Below are 20,339 nucleotides of genomic sequence, written 5' to 3' on the forward strand. Positions count from 1 at the left end.
CACTAAATAAAATACCTTGTTATTGAAGGTGTGGTGTATTTGATTATGGCAAAGCACACTAGGGCTATCTGCCTGAGGAGAGGGATGCCTTTATATGGAGGACTTTCTAAGGGAAACTGGCTCGTAGACATGCTACACATAGGGAAAACCACGAAAACACCCATGCAGACAGCTCATTTGCAGGATTCAAACCTCGGACCGAACTACCAATGTTCAGCGACTTTACCTTTCGGCCGCTGGTGGGCCCTTGTTATTGAAGAAATAATCATTTTAGCATAAATTTGTACGATCAGTAAATTCGCTCCACTGCTGTGTATCTGCTTGACAAATATCTCAAACTGAAACATTCCACATACATACATCATTGATCTGATGCCAATCTGGCCAATCATTATTTATTATACTTTCCTTTCATCACCACATGTTCATCAAAATATGACAACTTGCGCTGGCCCCTTAATAAAGCTTAAGTATATGTGGGAATTTATTTATTCAGAACTCTGATAAGCCTTAAGCATGTGCAAGAAATAAGACATAAGTATAATAAACAACTAAACTAATACAATTCAGGCTTAATTGTCTCTGCGCGATAGAAGCAAGATAAAATTTAATGGAACAACTTGTCGTTAGTCGCCAAGCTCATGATACATAGCCAAATATGTGTAGCGAATGGTAGCTAAATTTGATAATGATAGCCGCAAATTTTAAAGGTTTTCAGATATTGCAAAACAAAGGTGAAATTTTGCAATTAACGGATTTTGTAAAGAAATCTGGAGAAGCGATATTAAATGAAGATGACATGCGAGGCACATCCAGAAAGTAAGTTCCATTTCAATTTATCTCCGCTGCAGCTCTGCGATCGCAGTTCCGCACATGCGCAGTAGACGCAAGGAGAAGAAACGTGCGCCATTTGGAGACAGTCACGTATGCTTTGTTGTGCTTGTTTACAATGTCAGTGTTGATTGAAAATCCCGCCGCTTGTGAAATCAGATCTGTGATTCGTTTTCTGAATGCGAGGAAAGTGAAACCTAGTGAAATTTATCGGCAAATTTGCGATGTTTACGGACCAAAAGCGATGAGTGATTCAATGGTGAGAAGATGGGTCCGAAAGTTCAATGACGGACGTAGTGATGTGCACGATGAGGAACGAAGTGGGCGTCCATCTTTGGTTACAGAAGAACTGGTTCACGCGATTGATGACAAGATCCATGAAAATCGAAGGTTTACAATTAGTGCTCTCGCTATGGAATTTCTCCAAATTTCACGATCACTAATGCATGAAATTGTTACCGAAAAACTGAAATTTCGTAAACTTTGCTCACGTTGGGTACCAAAGATTCTTACTGAGCAACGGATGGGTAGTGCACTTCAGTTTTTGACCCGTTATGCTGAAAGCGGCAAAGAATTTCTGACACAGATAGTCACAGGAGATGAAACTTGGGTTTTTACGACACCCCTGAAAGTAAGCGGCAATCAATGGAATGGAGGCACATTTCATCCCCACCAAAGGTTAAGCCGAAGCAAATCTTGACACCTCGAAAAATGATGTGCACAGTGTTCTGAGACTGGAAAGGCATCTTACTCATTGATTTCTTACCACGTGGTCAAACAATCAGAGCAGATGCTTATTGCGAGACACTTCGGAAATTGCGCTGCGCAATACAGAATAAGCGCCGAGGATTGCTGTCAAAAGGTGTTGTTTTTCTTCACGACAACGCACGACCCCACACTGCAAATGTGACGAAAAACCTCCTAGAGGGATTTAGCTGGGACGTGTTTGACCATCCTCCATACAGCCCTGACCTCGCTCCTAGCGACTTTCATCTGTTCTTACATCTTAAGTCTTTCCTTGGCGGTCACCACTTGAACAATGACGACGAGCTGAAAGAAACCTTTTCCAACTGGTTGAAGACACAGGCGGCAAATTTCTATAAAGAAGGTATACAAAATCTTGTGCCACGCTATGACAAATGCCTGCAATATTTCGGCAGTTATGTGGAAAAGTAGTTTAAGAGTTGTTGAATTTTGTGCAATAAATAACTTTTCTGTAGCTGTACACAATTTACTTTTATTACCAAATGGAACTTACTTTCTGGACGTACATTGTAAAAGAAGTTTTTCATTGTGATGACAATGCTCCTCAATCAGCAATCAATTAATGGATGGTGAAATCTGTAGTATGGTTTTAGATCAGAAAATACCACTACTAATAGTGAAGAAAGTGACAAAGAGGTTACTGAAAACGAAAAAGTTTGATTGACAAGTTAATCGGAATTCTCGAAACAGCAGTTGCACGACTTCAATGTAACTAAACAAGAGATTATGTCTCTCTACAGAATTAAAAAGAAAGTATCACAAAAAACTAAACAACTTACTTTGAAGGAAATGTTTAATAAGGTAAACAAATAAATATTAAGCTTTTTTTTTGTAAATTTGAATACCCTTTAGATCATACACACTTCATTATTTTATAAATCCCGATTTCATATTTTTAATTTTATAATTTCTACATGAAATCTTACTAGATTTAAACTGATGATCTAATATCCGGAAAAATCCCAAATCCGGAATTGCCGAAGTCCCAATGAGTCCGGATTTCGAACTTTGTACTGTACTGTAATCACTAAAAATATAAAAGTACACTTAAACCATACTGCTTCACTTACAAAAGTACACTAGACAAGTATTACAGTCAGCCTGCTTTACTTTCTTCACATATCTACATTGTTATTTATTTTATCAGATATTACCAAAAAAAAGGGGGGGGCAAAATATAAAACTCTAATCAGTTTAGAGATTAACATTACCTTAAAGATTGGACTTTATTAATCATAATTATAGCAAGATAACTTAGGCAATTTAATCCATAATGTACTAGTACTGATGCATGGCTATGCCCCTATTTATAACATATTGATACAAATATTACAGTATGTTGAAGGAGATATTTTACATGAAGAAAAATGCTTCAGTAAATAATTTCTATGTTACTGAAATGTATACATCCTACTATGCAAAATATCTCCAGACTGATCAATGAACTCAGAGTATCAAATATAAGAAAAACATTATCTGTGAATTATTATATTTTATACAGTAGTGAAATACACACTAAGAGAATTAAGTTCTGTTTCACTATCCGTTTAGAAGAAATTATTTTAAATATGGTATGTCAGATAAGATTTTTACATAAAATACCCTGTTAGTATCTTATGCTTCTACATACTTATAATCCTCCGAGTAGCACTGCTTTTCGAAGCTGCTCATAAGTCCTATATTATATTTTGCTAATAAATACTTAAACAGTATTTATTAGCAAAATTTTTTAAATTAGTAATTTTAGCCTCCTTTTTCATATTCCATTCACTGAGATGCCATTTACATTATTAAAGAAAATATTTTAAACCATAAGCTACTACATACCAAGTGACTTATTCCTTAAGAATTATGATAAAAATGAAAATACAAAGAAAATAGCATACAAATTAAAATACTAAGATATTTAAAAAGACATATGTCTTTAAATAAAATATGAGGCAAATAAATAACAGCAAAGAAGAAATATGATACTTAAAGTAGAGCATCATAATATAACATAGAACTATATAATTAAATTTAATATATTAAAACATATATAAATACCTCTCATCAAAATTAACACAATCATAAAAAATGTATTTAAATGGACGACCATGGAAATGGGAAAAAAGAAAAAACAATTCACAATGAATTTCAAAGCACATAAAGATATAAAAAGAGAGAACAAAAGATATTCTCTTTTTTAATTCTCTAAAAGGCCAATGAAGTTTTAAAGGGGGTTTAATGATGATACATATGCATTGACATTAAAGATGGATATACATTGCCAACTGATTGACACAATAAAAGTCTTAACAATTACAAAACACATTTATTTAAAAAAATTGTAAACTTAATAAAATTTTTAAAAAATCATGTATCCTACATGGCTGATACAATTCATTATTCAATGCTACAGAAAACAAACTGCAAAGAAGAGGCATCAATCTCATCTGGCAGAAAGATTACCTTCGATTTTGCAAAATTTATTTATATAAGCACCGAATCAGACAGAATTCCATTACTTTAATAATTTACCTGATATTAAAAAAATCTGATGTGTACACCACATGACTTCCTTGTATGGAATATTAAATTATACGCATTTACTTTAAAATTATTAGATTGAATTAAACCTACTTCGCCGACAGCACATAAACCACAATAGAATAAATGCATTCTTTAAAATTCACTTTGTTTACCATAGCGACACTCTGGCGCTAGGTTTATTTAACAGTATTATATTTCGTTCATATTATAACTCAGAATGCACAAAATTTATATCATTTAAAGAATTATCTAATCGTTGCCACATGTTCTATTCAAATACTATAACAAAGCTAGAACGATGTATAAAAGAAATTAAGCAAACAAAACAAAAAAGAAACAGTTTTTCATAGACGATTGAGTATTTTTCATTCAATTAATTCAGTTTTCACTTCGCGACAAGGCAAAAATACATAAACTCAAAATATCTGTATTAAAAATTACGAAGTAAATCTTAAACACTTATTTCCTTGAAAAAATTCTAGAAAGGATTAAGCATGATTTAAATAATAAATGAAGGCATTATCTTTGTTGTTGCGAAGCTAAGTCTCTCTAGATTGGCAACAAATCTACAATTCTGCTGTTTCAAATGTAAACAAATATGTCTACAATGTTATTTAAAACTTAACCGCACTTAAACAGCTTTTAAATTGTTGATAATTGTACAAATATTGCTTCCAGAATTACGAAAGGCATAAAAACTTTAACTGGAAGATAAAAACAACATAATTCAATCATTTTTAAAGCAAAAAATGTACAATTTACAAACATATAAGAGTAAAGAAACTGAGATCACTGAGCCGGGTAACAGAGTGAATATATATATAAATATATTTATATACGTTTGGTGCGCCTGATTGCAACCAAAATACGAGGTGCACATCTACATGTTATAGCAGTCCTATATACAAAATTTCAATGTTCTGAGGCTACTCGTTTTCGAGTTATGCGAGATACCTACGTACATACGTTCGTACAGACGCCACGAAAAATTCTCTTCAGAATTTTTTTTAAAGCAGTTTTATAATTTTTTTGGAGGAAAAGAGTGTTTTATTCTGTCCTTACATACAGATATCACTGAAATAAATCATTAAATTGCATTTGAAAGAGATCAAAATGGGATATTTTTGTTGAAATATGCTGCCTGAAACGTTTCACGATTACAATACTTCCTTTTTACTTCGTACAAGGAAGCAAAAAAGCCAAAAAATAAAATTAATATGCATGTCCATTATTAAAAAGAACTGCATTTTCTTGGAAGGCATATTATTATATACTTTCCACCTACAAAATTTGAAAGAAAATTCACATCTTAGGTTTTAACATTCTGAAAACTGAATATGCCAGCATGGCTCATAGAACTTAGTGAAACGCAATATATCTGATCTTTATTATGATGCAAAATATATTGACTACATTGAAAGAGGATGTTTAAGTGCAAATCTTATTTAAAATATATTGTTACACACAGGTTTTGAAATTTAAAAGTCATCCAAGCAAAATATCCCAAAATAAAAGTTGTTACTGAACCAACATTATTGATTTTTTCTTTTTCTTACCTAGTGAAAGGCTTTATTCCAAGTCAATAATTTATTAACTAATTTAATTAAGAAACAAACTGAACAGTTTTGAATGAGGTGATTTAAGAATTGATAATTTTATGCCATGCTGTTTAGTCTAATCAATTATTTAAGTGCAATTATTTATATTATTGTTATGTTACTAAAAGTTATGTTTTACGCTACCTATTTCACAGAAACATGTAAGGAGGTCAATGAATAAAAACGTTCTTTTAAAGGGATCAATGCAAGAAAAGAGCTTAGAATCCTTAGTCTAAACCAGTGATTTTCAACATTTTGACTAACGCGTACCATCTAAACAAAAATTGAAATCCTTTAGTACCACCATTACAATGTACAACTACAACCACCACTCTTAAACAAAGCTCAGATCGCATAAATTTACGAGCATCAGAGAAAAAACAGGATGTTGGGGTTTTAATTTTTGAATTTAATACTTAAAAATATTTTGTATCTTTGTGTACCACCAGTTGAGAACCCTTGGTCCAAACCATAAAGACAATAAATACATCACAAGGGAAAAACATCATGGAAAGTAAGAACATTTGGAATTATCAAGTAAAACATTCTTTGTGATGATTTTAGTAGATTTGAGGTTCTTGGGACAACCTAGGCCAGTTTTACTGTTAATATTGGTAATATTATAGTGATTAATAGAAAGAAATATCTGATTGAGCCATCCACGACCTACAAAATGCTAAATCTGCAATATCTAATTTGTCTCCAAATGCATAAAATCTTACATATATTAATTACCTCGATCCTGAACAATAAAATTTGTAGTAACTAAGGGAGGGCACTGTCCTTTGACATCTGTTGAATAATAACCACTTCTCAAATTCTTATCTTCCTGGCGAACTTGAACCTGAAACAAACATTAAAAGTTAAAGAAAAAAGAAGACGAGAGAGAGAGAGAGTACTGTCTCAGTTAAAATTTAAATTATAAAATACTATAAATAATAATTACAGGATAAAGTTAACTGTATTAAAAGATTACAAATACCTTTTCTCTAAAATAATTCTTAAATATCAAAATTAAATAAAGTAATAAATATAAACAAATTTAAAAACAGTATGATGTACCATTAAGGCTACTAAATGACATATAAGTATGCTGAAATATATAATTTTATATCCATTAATATGCATGTCAGCTAATCACTGGTGAATTAATCATGTCAACTAAGCACATTTCTGTGAATTTTCATTTTCAGGATATCTGATAGGTTCACGTGAGGAAAAATCAGTCCTTTGTGGAGAAGCTACAAGGGACACAGCTTAAAACTGCCTGAAATACTTTTCCAGTTTCACAGCAATTTCTTCCCCTCCCCATCCACTAACACAGAAAATAGGTGTGAAGATTTTGAATGACATCCTTTCTACTTTCTAACAAAAAAATTCTATTAGCCTTCGACCCCATTCTTTATAAACCTATTCTTGAAGGTCAGCCAACAAGCCTGTGTTATGATCAGGACTGAGATTTTGTTTACTTCTGTTATTTTTTTTTATGAAGGAATAAATTGATTAAAAATAAATATAACCCTTAAATTTTTAAACAGCAATTTTACTACTGTTTAAAATTTATGATAAAACAGCTCTGGTTTAAATAATAGATATTTTATCATAATTTTGTTAAGTACCAAGATATTTCTGGATTTTTAAAAAGGATATAAATTTTCTCTGAACAGAAGTTTTAGGATGAGAAAGTGTATCAAAATATTGTAGTTCAGTGGAAGAAACAGAAGAAATTGTACATAGCTTTTGTTAATCTACATCATTTTTACTTAATTTCTCATATCGTAACTTTTGTTTCAAGGAATATGGCACCCCCCCCCCATTATTATCATATTCAACAACAACTTTACTCAGTCACAAGACAGGTGTAACTTGACATTGTACGGTATGGCTTGGAATCTGTCCTGGAATTCTTTCTTGATATCAGTAATTATTTCATGAAACATACTAAAAGTGTCATTTTCTTCTTTCAGCTGCTGGCAAAATGGGAAGTGTGCTGTATTATTTGTCTTCAGTGCAATTTACATTACATTAATTTTTTTGCAAAAGCCTTCAATGTGTCCATAAAGCTGGGATATATTTTGTTTTAAAGCATTTAGATGGGATGTTAAATCTGTCAGAAAATCAAGATTATTTAAAATCTGGATTTCTTCAAATTTTTTTTGATAACTCATGCCCAATGTTTTCTTTTTTGAGGAAAGCAAGAATTTTATTTCTCAACCCAAAAAAACTGTTGTAGACAATTTCCAGCACTAAGCCAACACACTTAATAGTACAATAAAATATCACCACATTCAAGCATCCAAATTGTCCACAAATGCAATAAATGCTCTGTATCTCCGGGCTTATTAAATTTACAATAATTACAACAGTTTTCATTGTCTGAGCCTTATAATTTGTATTATTTAATTATTATATTTAATACAATTATTTATATTTATTATTTAAAGCAGTAAGAAGGGTCTTATGTTTTTCCTAATGTTTAACTAACATTTTTTTTTTCCAGTAAAGAAGGGCAAGTACCAACAAAATTAAGAGTGCCGCATGCGGCCCGCAGGTTGGACCATGCTGACTTAGGTGGTAAAGCTGATAAACTTTTGATTTTCTGGCAATATCAATATCTGAAAAAGCATAAATCGCATTCAACAATTCTTCTCTTGTTCATGTCTAAGAAAAATATTAAATTTGATGTATAACAGAAGGAAAAAATAATTAAAATAGTTACTTGAAATAATTTAGAAAACAGTAAGATAGGTTAATGAATATATGCAGGATAACTTACAGTATTTGGCATCTGATCCAGGTCAATCTTTGGTGGTTGTTGCTGGCCTTGACTGGAAGCACCATAAGGATAATTACTAGGACTCTGTGGAGTCATGCCTGGAAATTGTGGACTTGGCTGATTGGGAGGCATTCCATGATACTGCTGTGGACCAGGAGGAAATGAAACAGGAGATGTAGGGGGTGACGACATGTTAGGAGGAAATGACATATTAGATGGTTGAGAAGGATATTGATAGCCGGGTTGTATTGGAGGTAATGATTGATTATTCATAACATTGTGCCCAGGGCTTTGAGTTATTTCAGAGTTAGGAGACATATAATGTTGAACAGGAGGTCCAGTATTCGTAAGTGGACTCGTGGATACATTCTGCTGTGGCTGTAAGTTTCGATTCTGAGTACCATAAAGATATTGCACTTGCCCTTGATGAGGGGATGACGACTGAGGCATGCTTTGATTTGGCATTGGATGTGGAGACTGATATGATTGCAATCCTGCATTCCAAGGCTGCTTGCTATCCTCATGACCATTGCTTATGCCATTACTATAATTTGGACTGTTAATACTTGTAGGATTAGGAGAATAAGCTTGAACTGGATTGGTAAGACTTTTATTTCCGTTTTGAGCTTGGGGGCTCATGGGCGATGATGACATAGTTACTTGACCAGGAAAAGTATTACTTGGACTGTATTGGTTATTATTCATATTTTGCTGAATTCCTACATTTCCAGGAGGATTATTATTTAAATATGGATATGTAGCTTTCGGCTGAGTACTATAAGTCACATTAGTTGAAATTTGAGACTTATTACGAAGAGGTGAAGGAAACTGCTGATTATTCAGAGTTGGAGGGCCTGGCACCATTTGCTGATTATCTGGATGTGATGCATAACTAGACATACCAGGATGCTGTGGTGACGATGGTCCTAAATTTAAGCCCTGCATCTGCTGAGACAGCTGTAGAAAATTATTTTTAATATAAATTCAGATATGACAAAATAAACACATTTAAATTTTAAAACTCAATTTAAATTTCTCTTGCCTTTTTAACACTAAACTAAATAGTACATTCTATTGATTAGTGCATTCTATTGAGCTAGAGCGAAAAAATCAACAAAACTGTTTTTACAAAATTCATATTTTCTGCACCATACAATTACAACGTGGAAGCTTTTATGGTATAGTTTCTTTTAATAACAATAATTCATTTTCAGAAATTATAACTCAACGTGCCACTATTACCATTTTTAACTTTCTCTCACAATTAGCAGTTTACAACAAAAGTTTCTTTTTCCTTAATGCAATCTAATAGTTATATATTTATATATATAACTATTTTTATATAAGTACCGTAGATATATATATATAGTAGTTTTATATATAAACTACTTTTACATATAAATATATTTTTCATATACTACTATAGATATACTTAGGGTACAAATAAAATACTCAATATACTGAATGAAATGCGTAAAATTTCACTTAATAATAAAAACAAGCAGTCTCAGTTAATACTTAGGAGATCACATTAAATTTAAAAAAATCATGAAAATTGTGTATAGCGGGTAAAAAAAAAATATAGAAAATCAAGTAAGAATCTGTCTTATAAAGAAAATGTAGAGGATTTCTCAAGAGAAATTGATAAATTTTAGATTACATATGTTTAGGTTAAATATTTAATCATGGCAATAAATTCAAGAACTATATGCCAGAAACCAAGGTACCTCCATAGAACACTTTCTAATGAGAAACCAAAAATGTAAAAAACAATGGAAATGAACATCCTGGGTTGGATATCAGATAAAAAAGTATACAGTTTTATTACAGTTTTACCATTTTCATCACTGGCATTATTCTATTAAAGGAGTTTTTTTTTTTTTTTTTTTTTTTCTTTTTTTTCAATTTTTAACTTTAGCTTTCCTTAAGATTTATAGTACAAAAATATGAACCCAGAATACCTTTTATATTGCTAACTGATATTAAAATAATTCCTAGTAGATAAGATTATATTTCCAGCCATGCAAGTCAATCTCCAGATTTTAGCTCAATGATCATTAATTTAGAAACACCTTATATAGGGGGACTGGAAAGTAATGTCGTTTTCTTACATTAAACTCAAACGAATACATTTTTAACAAGATTTTATTTTTAATCAATAATATAATCACCCTCGTTATCAACAGCCTTTTGCCATCTAATGTGCAGATTTTCAATCCCGGACCGATAAAAATCAATTGGTTTTTGAGTAAAATATCTCGAGAGGACATTTTGGACATCATCCAAATTTTCAAATTTTTTGCCACTAAGAAAATGCTGTAGGGATTCGAATAAATGGAAATCTAATGCTGCGATATTAGCCGAGTGTGGTGGGTGAGTATGGCAGTACCTCCCGCCCCAGTTCACTCATTTTTTCCAGTGTTCGTCTTGCACAGTGCGGTCTTGCATTGTCGTGTTGCAGAATGACGCCTTTTCCGTTGACAATCGCCAGATATTTTTCAATTAAAGATTGGTTCACTAGATCCCATTGTTCACAATAAAGGTCTACATTAACAGTTTTTTCAGGTTTCAGCAATTCAAAATGAACAACTCTGCGAATACTATATCAAACACCCAGAAGCGGCTTTTCGGGATGTAAACCCTTTGTAACCCCTACTAAAACTGCCTTTTGAGTTTTGGATTATCATACAGGACTTATTTTTTGTCTCCACTAATCAAACGATCAAAAAACGGTTCTGTATGGTGCCGCTAAGGCAATACGTTGCATGCGATGGATAGGATGGCTTTGTTCTTTTCGGACATTATGGGAGACTCAGACACCTACTTTGCTTATTTTTCTATTCTGCTTTAAATGTTCTTGGATGGTTGACCAAGGTTGGTTAAGAGTGTTTGACATGGATTTGCTTCCACTTCTGCACTTAACATGTTGTCGACATGCACAGAAACAACATTACTTTCCGGTCCCGCTATTAGGTCCACCTTTTGCTAATCACTATCAATGATCTGAGCATCTGATCTTCAGAAACTGCTCATTACAACTATAAATTTTCTCTTTAACATTTAACAAAAGAAAATAAATAAAAATTGTCTAAATGCCATAGAAAAACAAATTAATTTCTTTAGAAACAGCTGCTAAGTGCCAAGGATGGAACTAGCCTGAAAAATTCCTCTTGAATGGGACCAATATGATGCTGGAAAGCAATGTGATTTGATCCAATTTGAAATGATGATACCCAACTTTAACTCTGTGTCCACGAGTTTAAGTTAATTAAAAAGCAAAACTCTTACCCAGTTTTTTAATATGTTTCAGTAACACAGGTAATTAGTATAAACATATACTGACATTGAAGAACAGTGATGAAAACATACATTATCACTTAAAAAAAAATTTGAGAAAATAATAATTCATTTGGAACGATATATATGTAATTTGCTGCTTTTATTTAATATCTTTAAACTTTGTTGAAAAGTCTACACGGAAGTTAATTAAATTGCCATTTTTTTATATCTGATATATAAAGTGATTAGATATTTGAGAAGTTACTACTTTTAAGGCTTAAAATTTTGACTTCGGCTGGAAAATATGGTATTTGATTACAGATGATATGTATAAAACCTGCATGATAATATAGTACATTTATAAGAATTTATTAGAAATGCATGCCATACATGAAACGACATGATAGCGACGATAACATACATGAAAAGAAGGAAACGAGAAAAATTTTGTTTAATATAAATTCAACCCTACAGGTTCAGCGCATTTCTAGATAGAAACTAAAGTTTTCAAAACTATTCGTTATTACTGATAAGAAATATTTAAATACTTGTATAATTTCTATTTCACTAATAATGAGATTCTTAAAATTTTACACTTAGAGAGGTAATGGGAATAAAGATTTAAATTGATGTGAAATATATGAGCTAGAATTTAATTACATTATAAGATAAAAATGAATGAACACTGCTTTTTTAATCTCTATTTTACTCCAAGTCAAACTTTCCATTTTTTTAACAGTAATGGATATCATATTTCTCATTTTACAGATAATGGGATAGAAATTAAACTTTAAATTCCTCTGAAAATATAGGATTACAAGATAACAATGATCGAACACTATTTTTTTTAATCTCTATTTTATCCTATGTCAATAAACTATATATATATTTTTTCCAGTAATGGATATCATGATATTTCTCAAATGATCTCCTTGCTATCACTACACTGATAGGAGCTTCTTATTTCCTCTTCCCTGTGGCATTAATAATTTTTAGTTACATAAAAATGAGATGTAAATCTATTTAACATTGAAAAATGAAGGTTAGAGTAGATTTAAGGATGCCCCTTGTTTTGTTGATAAGTTGTTTCATTTATTACCAAGCTGTTGTTTTATTTATGGTAACCTGAGTAGTTGAATGCTACGGAAACCCTATTATGACGTAATTGGTTGCATGATTGCGATGAATTTGAATGATGGGAAAAGACTTGGAAAGGTTTGTTTGTGTGTTGGATTTTGAATAAGTACGTTACTTTGTGGTTTACAAGGTAAAATGGCTAAATGTGATTAATTAATTTGAGGTTTCTGTATGATTTGGAACAAAAGGGAAAAGAGCATTAATTGACTGCTTGGTAAATGAAGGTTTACTTAGTAGCCATTATAAGTGTCCTGTTTGTAGGAAGGAAATGGGTATGATCAAACGTCGAAGGATATTTTTTACTCTTATTTTTGTGATTTTACGTGGTGATGCCAGTATACAAATTCTAGTTCAGATAATTTTAGGAAATTTTTGGATACTTTTAAGGAATTTTGTTTGACTGAAGATGCAGAAATTTGTAAGGTAAGGCAAGTGGATATTTCCTTTGTGTAGTCTTTAGATGAAATTTCTTTAGGTTATTTCATTGTTTGACTTAAAATGTAGTTTATTGAGATTATTATTTTTTGTTGGCTGCTCCTTTGACTTTTCGAGTGAATACAGATCAATGTGTACATGGGCAAAGGGAGTGCACAAAGCCTAGTTTGAGCAATTCTTCGATTTTTTTTTTTAAGTGACAATAGGTGGATGTGTACTTAGATACTGAGTTTGTGAAATTCTTGTTATTTTGGATTTAGGTATAGGAGATTTGTGTAGCAGCGATTTTTGCGCCACTACACAAAGCCAAAATAACGCTATACAAAGCCAAAATAACAAGTCAAAGAAATCCCCAAAATCACCACTTTTCGCCAAGGTGCACCTGTACATATATTTTTACCAAAATGACGTTTTACTAATAAACAACCAATTTCTTCAAGAATTTTGAATCCTGAACAATATACAAGTTTTCCCAGGATTACTGGGACAAAATTTAAGGGGAGATAGGGGACATCACAAGGATTTAGATTTGCATAGCAACCCATGGTCAGAAATGCCTTCGTTCAGCACTAGGTGGCGTTGTTCACAAAAGCATTGCAGGAAACAGACCTGCATTGTTGCAGTCATCGCCCACAGAGGAGTATGGGACATTTTACCAACGAACTGGCAGATATGCATGATTTATGGACTGGCAGAAGGAAATTTAAGAGCAGCAGAAAGATTGTATCACAAAAGATACCCACAGAGAGATGAACTGGACCTTTACTAATTTGCTTCACAATTTGTGTGAATATAGATCACTACAAACAAGGTAATAGGCATAGTGAGGGCAGGCCACTAGCAATTTGAATCCCCAGCATGGAACAAAATAAGTTGAGATACCATTTGAAGAAATACAAGTATCGGAGTACAGGCCATCATTGGAGGATCTCGAAATAGTGTTCATTATGTGTTGCAACATGAAGGTTTACACTCATGCCATCTTCAAAGAATACCGTCACTGCTCTCCACTGATCATTCTGAGCGTGGGCATTTTGCACGCTGGTATCTTAACCATTGTTGCCAAGAAGTGCAATTCTCATCCTAGGTTTTATTTACGAATGAGGCGTACTTCACGCTTGATAGTGTGTTCAACCACCAAAATTCACGTTTATGGCTGGTGAGAATCCCTATAGCACGAGATCACAACCCAACATTGCTTTTCGGTACATGTTTGGGCTGATGCGATTGGTCTTAGTCAGACCTACTTGTTGCCAGTACCTCTTAACATCTGATGATTATCTCATCTTTTTGAGGAGGTGCTACCAAATTTACTTGGCCCTGTGCCACCATATGTGGTTTCAATATGATAAGGCACCTCCCCATTATGGCAGATGTGTTCATGAACATTTACATCAGGTGTTTGGTCACTGATAGATTAGGCATGGTGGACAAGTATCCTGGCCACCCCGCTCTCCTGATTTAAGCAACATGGATTTCTTTCTACGAGTTGCACTCAAAAGTGCTGTGAACGCAATACCTGTGGATTCCAAAATGGATCTGGTTGCTAGAATAGTCTGTGCAGCTATGGATATCCAACAAAATCAAAGTGTATTTGAGCTAGTCCGCCAATTCATGGTTCGACGGTGTAATGCATGCATCGCTAGCAATGGTGGAAACTTTGAACATCTCTTATTACATTTTCACATAACATCTACCACAGCACATGTAGTTTCTCTTATCAATAAATATTTCAGATGATCTCACTCTTCTGTTTCTTTGTTTCTTGTACTTGTCATACTAATTTCCCATGACATTTCCAATCATGGATTGCTACGACTATTCCAACTATGGATCTAAATCCTTGTGATGTTCCCTACCTTCCCTTAAAGCTGGTCACAATAATTCTGGGATGCCCTGTATATGCAGTTTGAAATTATCCAGAATTTAAAGGTCACTGAATTACACTACACTCTCTTTCCTCTAACTCTGAAACAAAGTTGTAAAATTCACTTTTAACTTTTATATGGATGTGCTCTGTCCTATAATATACTTATTGACTGATCATGCAAGTAAATACAGTCAAAAGTCGTTAATCCGGACTCGTCGGGACTTCGCCGATTCCGGATTATCGATTTTTCCGAATTATAGATCATCAGTTTAAATTTGGTAAGATGGCATGCCGAAATTATAAAATTAAAAATATGAAACCGTAATTTATGAAATAAAGAACAATTATGATCTAAAGGGTATCAAAATTTACAAAAAAAAAAAAAAAAAAAAAAAAGCATATTTATTTGTTTACTTTATTAAACATTTCTTTCAATGCAAGTTGTTTAAGTTGCTTCATTTTATGTGATAATACTTTATCTTTAATTCTATAAACAGACATAATTTCTTCTTCAGTTACAAAGTTCCGCTGTTGAAGTCCTATAATTGCTGTGTCAAGAATACTGACTAATTTGTCAATCGAAATTTTTTCGTTTTCAATAACCTCTGTGTCACTTTCTTCACTATCGGAAGCGAATTATAATGAAGAGGAATTTGATTTAAATCATATCAAAGCCAGAGTACATCGAGATGAAATACTACAGTTAGTAAGGAATTATAAGCCAAATAAAATAAAAACATTTGCCCTGAAAGGATAAGTGTTGACAGATCAACTTCCAATTCATTGCGCGCCCCATCGTTAAAGATAAACAAAGTTTAGATAAACAAAGGATATGCCTTTATCCATTTTTTGCAGCAATTCTACTTTTTGTTTAATGGACTTCGAAACATACTTTTGCTTTGTAGATCCTTTACATATTAGTAAATATATATCAGAAATTCTATTTGACATAATCGAAAGTTCACGCTTACTTTTATAAAATTGCTCTAATAAAAATAATAAGCCGAATCCAATTCGAAGATTAAGGAACAACGCAATCTGCAACATTAACTGAATTAGATAATTTTAGCTTAGCTTATCCCGTCCGTTATACATTAAACGTGCATTTGTAAACGTATTTTGCACACGCGTATTCGCAGCCGTAAAGGTCTTACGCGCATGCGTCAACGCGATGCATGCACAGAAAGTTTGTAGCTTTGAGGTCCGGATTATAGATCATTCCGGATTATGGGTGTCCGAATTAACGACTTTTGTCTGTATACAAAAACAAGGCTCTACTCTTACATGCACCCTAAGGTCGCCAAATGCAGCGATATATGTTGTGTGTTGGTTTTGGGCATGATTGTGTGTTCTGTGATGGTTTTGGGGGTGATGTCGGCTTCTATGGCAATCCCTTTTACGTGGAAACTTGGATTTGCTAGTTGCTTCGTGTGGTAAATATGTGATTTACGACGTGTTGGCAAAATTTTAGTCGCGTGCCTGGTACAACTATTTTTTCAGATGGCTGGAAATTCTACAAGTATTTAGGAGAAGGTTTTGAAGATTTATTTGTGAAAGATAGTATCAATTTTGTGGATAGAGAGTCTGGCTGTCGTAGAAATATGATAGAGATTACATGGCAGCATGTTAAAGCTACGTTGCCTACTTGTAATCAGAAATGCAATTTTGTATTTTATTTGGTGGTTTATATATTTTTCAATTTTTGTTCTCAAATGGGAGAAGATGCATTTAACAAATTTGTGGCAAAATTATTTTGGCGATGTTAGAAATTGGTATTTCTGCTGTTCGATGAAGCATTCATTCATTGTAAGTGCATTTTATTTTATTCTTATTTTGTAGAATATTATGGTCATTGTTTTTCAGCATGAATTTCTGTCGTTAGTTTTTTTTTTTTTTTTTTTTAAATTTTTTGAAATTTATTTTAGTTTATTTTGTTGATTAGTGCACAATTCGTAGATATTTTTTAAAGTCTAAACACAACGCTGTGTACATGGTTTTCTTGTGTTATGTTAATTTATTAAAGAGAAGTGTGCATAGTTTGTAGATTCCTTCGCTGCCCAGATTGTGCAATTCGTAGATTTTTTTTAAGTTTAAACAGAACACTGTATACATGGTATTCTTTCAAATTTATTGTTGTTAATTTATTTAAGCTAAGTGTGCTTAGTTCATAGATTCCTTCACTGCATAAATTGTGCAATTTTTTTTTTTTTTAAGTTAATACATATTGCTCGCTGTGTACATGAATTCTTGTCAAATATTTTTGGTTAGAAACTTTACATTTTAGCTATCTAAATTTTTTGTTTTTGTTTTGGATTTTTAGCTTAAATTGTGTGTTCAAAACGTGGTTTTTGCACGTGTGAAAACTGCGTTTTTGGAAACATTTTAGGCTTAAAGTTCAAAATATAGACAAAAAATTTAGATAGTAATATGGGACCATGGAGTTTCTTCCCAAAAATATTTAGGGTGTACATAACAGTAGTTCCACAAATAAATGAAGATGCTTAAATATGGACTCAAGAAACTATCTTTTTTCCCATAAATAACACAATTTTATGAATGTGTAATCTATGGCAAACACCTCTAACAAGAAAAAGCACCATGGGTGTTGAGTGAGTGATTAATAAAACTAAAATTTAATAATTTAATATTATACATTTTAATATTATTGAGCATGCATATACATATACACACATTTAATTAAAGCATAGATATATACACACACACAAGATGAAATATAAATAATATATGAATTTTTGTAGAGAGAAATGCAGTTATTAGCTTTATAAAAAAAATATTTCTATTTAAAAGATTTTTAAACACATAAATGAATACCTTGTTTGCACTCTGAGGCTGAAACATGGACTGATTTCCTGGTGGTGGAACATGAGAACTTGGAGGACGAATCATAGTTTTATTTCAATCAAAACTGAAGAGCAGATACAAACAAAATATTTTAAATTACCACTTGTGCATTCTTATAGTCCTGAAATAAAACAAAAAGTATGAATCATCTTAATACATGAAAGCTTTTGCACAGTTCCAAAACACAAGTTTTAGGATAATTTCAAAATTCAAGTCAACATATGTGACGTTATTAATGAGAAAATTAAACTTCTTTCACCAAAATTGTTTCATAATTAAACTGAAATTTTAAAGATTCCTGCAGTTAAAATGGATTTAAAATTTGATACAGTAGCTACAGATTTTAAACGTTTAATTATAATTAAAAATATTGTAACAGTATCTACTCCTGAAATATACAACAAAGAATTTTTTTTTAGATACTCACTAAATTTGTGATATGTACTATTCACAAAATAGAAAGAAAACCATTCAAAAGAAAATTAACCCTACAGACTACAGATTCAATTGTTACGTATAAATCGCATTTATACAAAACATACTGAAAACTATACTTATTAAGCATATCCCTTTAAAAATTCCGTTTTAGCATGTTAAACATTAATAAGCATAAATTTTCAAGAGAAATACAGTATATGGGGAAAACATACATATGCAGACATGTCATTTATTTACACAAAAGTACATGAATCCCTACGAAAATTAAACCAAAACCAGCATAATATTCACCGTTGACAGACGACTTACTCAACGTGGAGTGAAACAACACGTCAGAGTAAAAGTAACTGTTGCCATTAAAACAGAAGAAATATGCTTATTCTGACGTGTGCTTGAATCAAGGAGGTTAGAATAGAAGGAGAAAAGGTTCAACTCAAATGGTGAAGCTTCGAGGCCATGTTACTATTATCACTGTGACACACAGATCGCATTTTATTCTCGAGTGTCAAGACTTAGAAACATCTTTTTACTCGACTTCTGATAAGAATCGAGTGGGAGGAGAAAGAGTAGGGTAAAAGGAAGTGTGAGAGGCGAAAAAAAAAGAGTGAGGTCCGCACTAGCGGAGACGAAAAAAAGAAGTTCAGTGTTGTTATAAGATGTAGCCGCGGGTGGTAAACCGCAGAGTCAGTTTAGCGTGAATGAGTCAATTAAGGTTGCAATTCTTATGTGGGAAGGATGTCACATGGGTACCGATGTTTTTCTCTGGCATGCGGGGAGTGTCTGAGAGTGCTAATAAGGCTATTACTGTGGGTTTGTACTGAATAAAACAAATTGACCGCTAATCGTTTAATATACTCTTGAATAAGTTCGATTCGAAGGTCCCTGTGAATATAGATGTTTGGAATATACCAAGGAGCATTGATAATTTCTCGTAGAATTTTATTTTGTAGAATTTGTAATTGTTTAATATTGGTTTTAGCTGCATGTCCCCAGATCGGTGCTGCATAAAGGAGGGATGGGCGAAGTATGGAGCGATATAGAATTAATTTGTTTGTAGTAGATAAGTTGCTTTTTCTACCAAAACTACCACTTGTATCCTTCGTACAAAAATTTAAAATCGCTGTGGTGATTTTAAATTTTTGTACGAAGGACCGGAAGTGGGTTCTGTAATCTGTTCTGTTCTCAGACAGATGGCTAAGTAAAGGTAAGTTTTTGATCAAGGGTGACTCCAAGGTATTTGGTTTCTATAATCCAGTCTATTTCTTCGTCAAATATTTCAGGGGGTGGAGGATAGTATTTCATGTTTCCTTTACGGAAAATTATTGCCTTAGTTTTATCAGTGTTAATTTTAATCCTCCAAAAGGTGAGCCATTTTTCAGTTTTATGATATAGTAGTTTTGGAGTTGGTTTCTTACGGCGATAACTGTGCAGGCTTTAGTAAGTATGGCGGTGTCATCGGCAAAGAGTGCAAGATGAACAGAAGGGTCTTTAGGGATGTCTTGTGTATAAATATTAAAAAGGTACTGCGAAAGTGCCGACCCCTGTGGGTCACCAGCACTGATTACTCTGGTGGTAGAGTAAGCAGTACCGATTTTGATTCTGAATGTTCTGTTGCTGAGAAAAGAGGCTATTAAGCGAATAAAATGATCTGGAAAATTGAGAGTGATTAGTTTGTAAATAAGGCCTCGATGCCATACCCTATCAAAAGCTTTCTCAATATGGAGGAATATAGCACCAGTCGGAAGCTTGGAGTTGTAGCCTTCAGTGATAATGTTGATAACTCTAAGAAGTTGGTGGCAAGTGCTATGATGATTAC

The 20,339-nt window shown here is 32.7% G+C and overlaps 1 protein-coding gene across 2 annotated transcripts in view; it reads right to left on the reverse strand.

The window, feature by feature from the left end:
- Positions 1 to 18,947, reverse strand: part of LOC118191016 (protein transport protein Sec24D-like) — a 91,511-nt gene extending 72,564 nt beyond the window's left edge. Inside the window, exons 1-4 of one of the 2 annotated variants that reach the window (XM_085807111.1) lie at positions 18,815 to 18,947; positions 18,056 to 18,206; positions 8,503 to 9,459; positions 6,462 to 6,570 (exon numbers count right to left, since the gene is read on the reverse strand). In XM_085807111.1, coding sequence (XP_085663237.1) covers positions 6,462 to 6,570; positions 8,503 to 9,459; positions 18,056 to 18,130 — 1,141 coding nt within the window. In that variant the 5' untranslated portion in view covers positions 18,131 to 18,206; positions 18,815 to 18,947. Of the gene's footprint in view, positions 1 to 6,461; positions 6,571 to 8,502; positions 9,460 to 18,055; positions 18,207 to 18,735 lie in introns of both variants that reach the window. The other variant, XM_085807102.1, reaches the window with a different exon arrangement.
- Positions 18,948 to 20,339: the final 1,392 nt, after the last annotated feature.

Source organism: Stegodyphus dumicola, chromosome 1, assembly GCF_044657685.1.
Source record: "Stegodyphus dumicola isolate Sdum_Otavi_A_Nest chromosome 1, ASM4465768v1".
NCBI lineage: Eukaryota > Metazoa > Arthropoda > Arachnida > Araneae > Eresidae > Stegodyphus > Stegodyphus dumicola.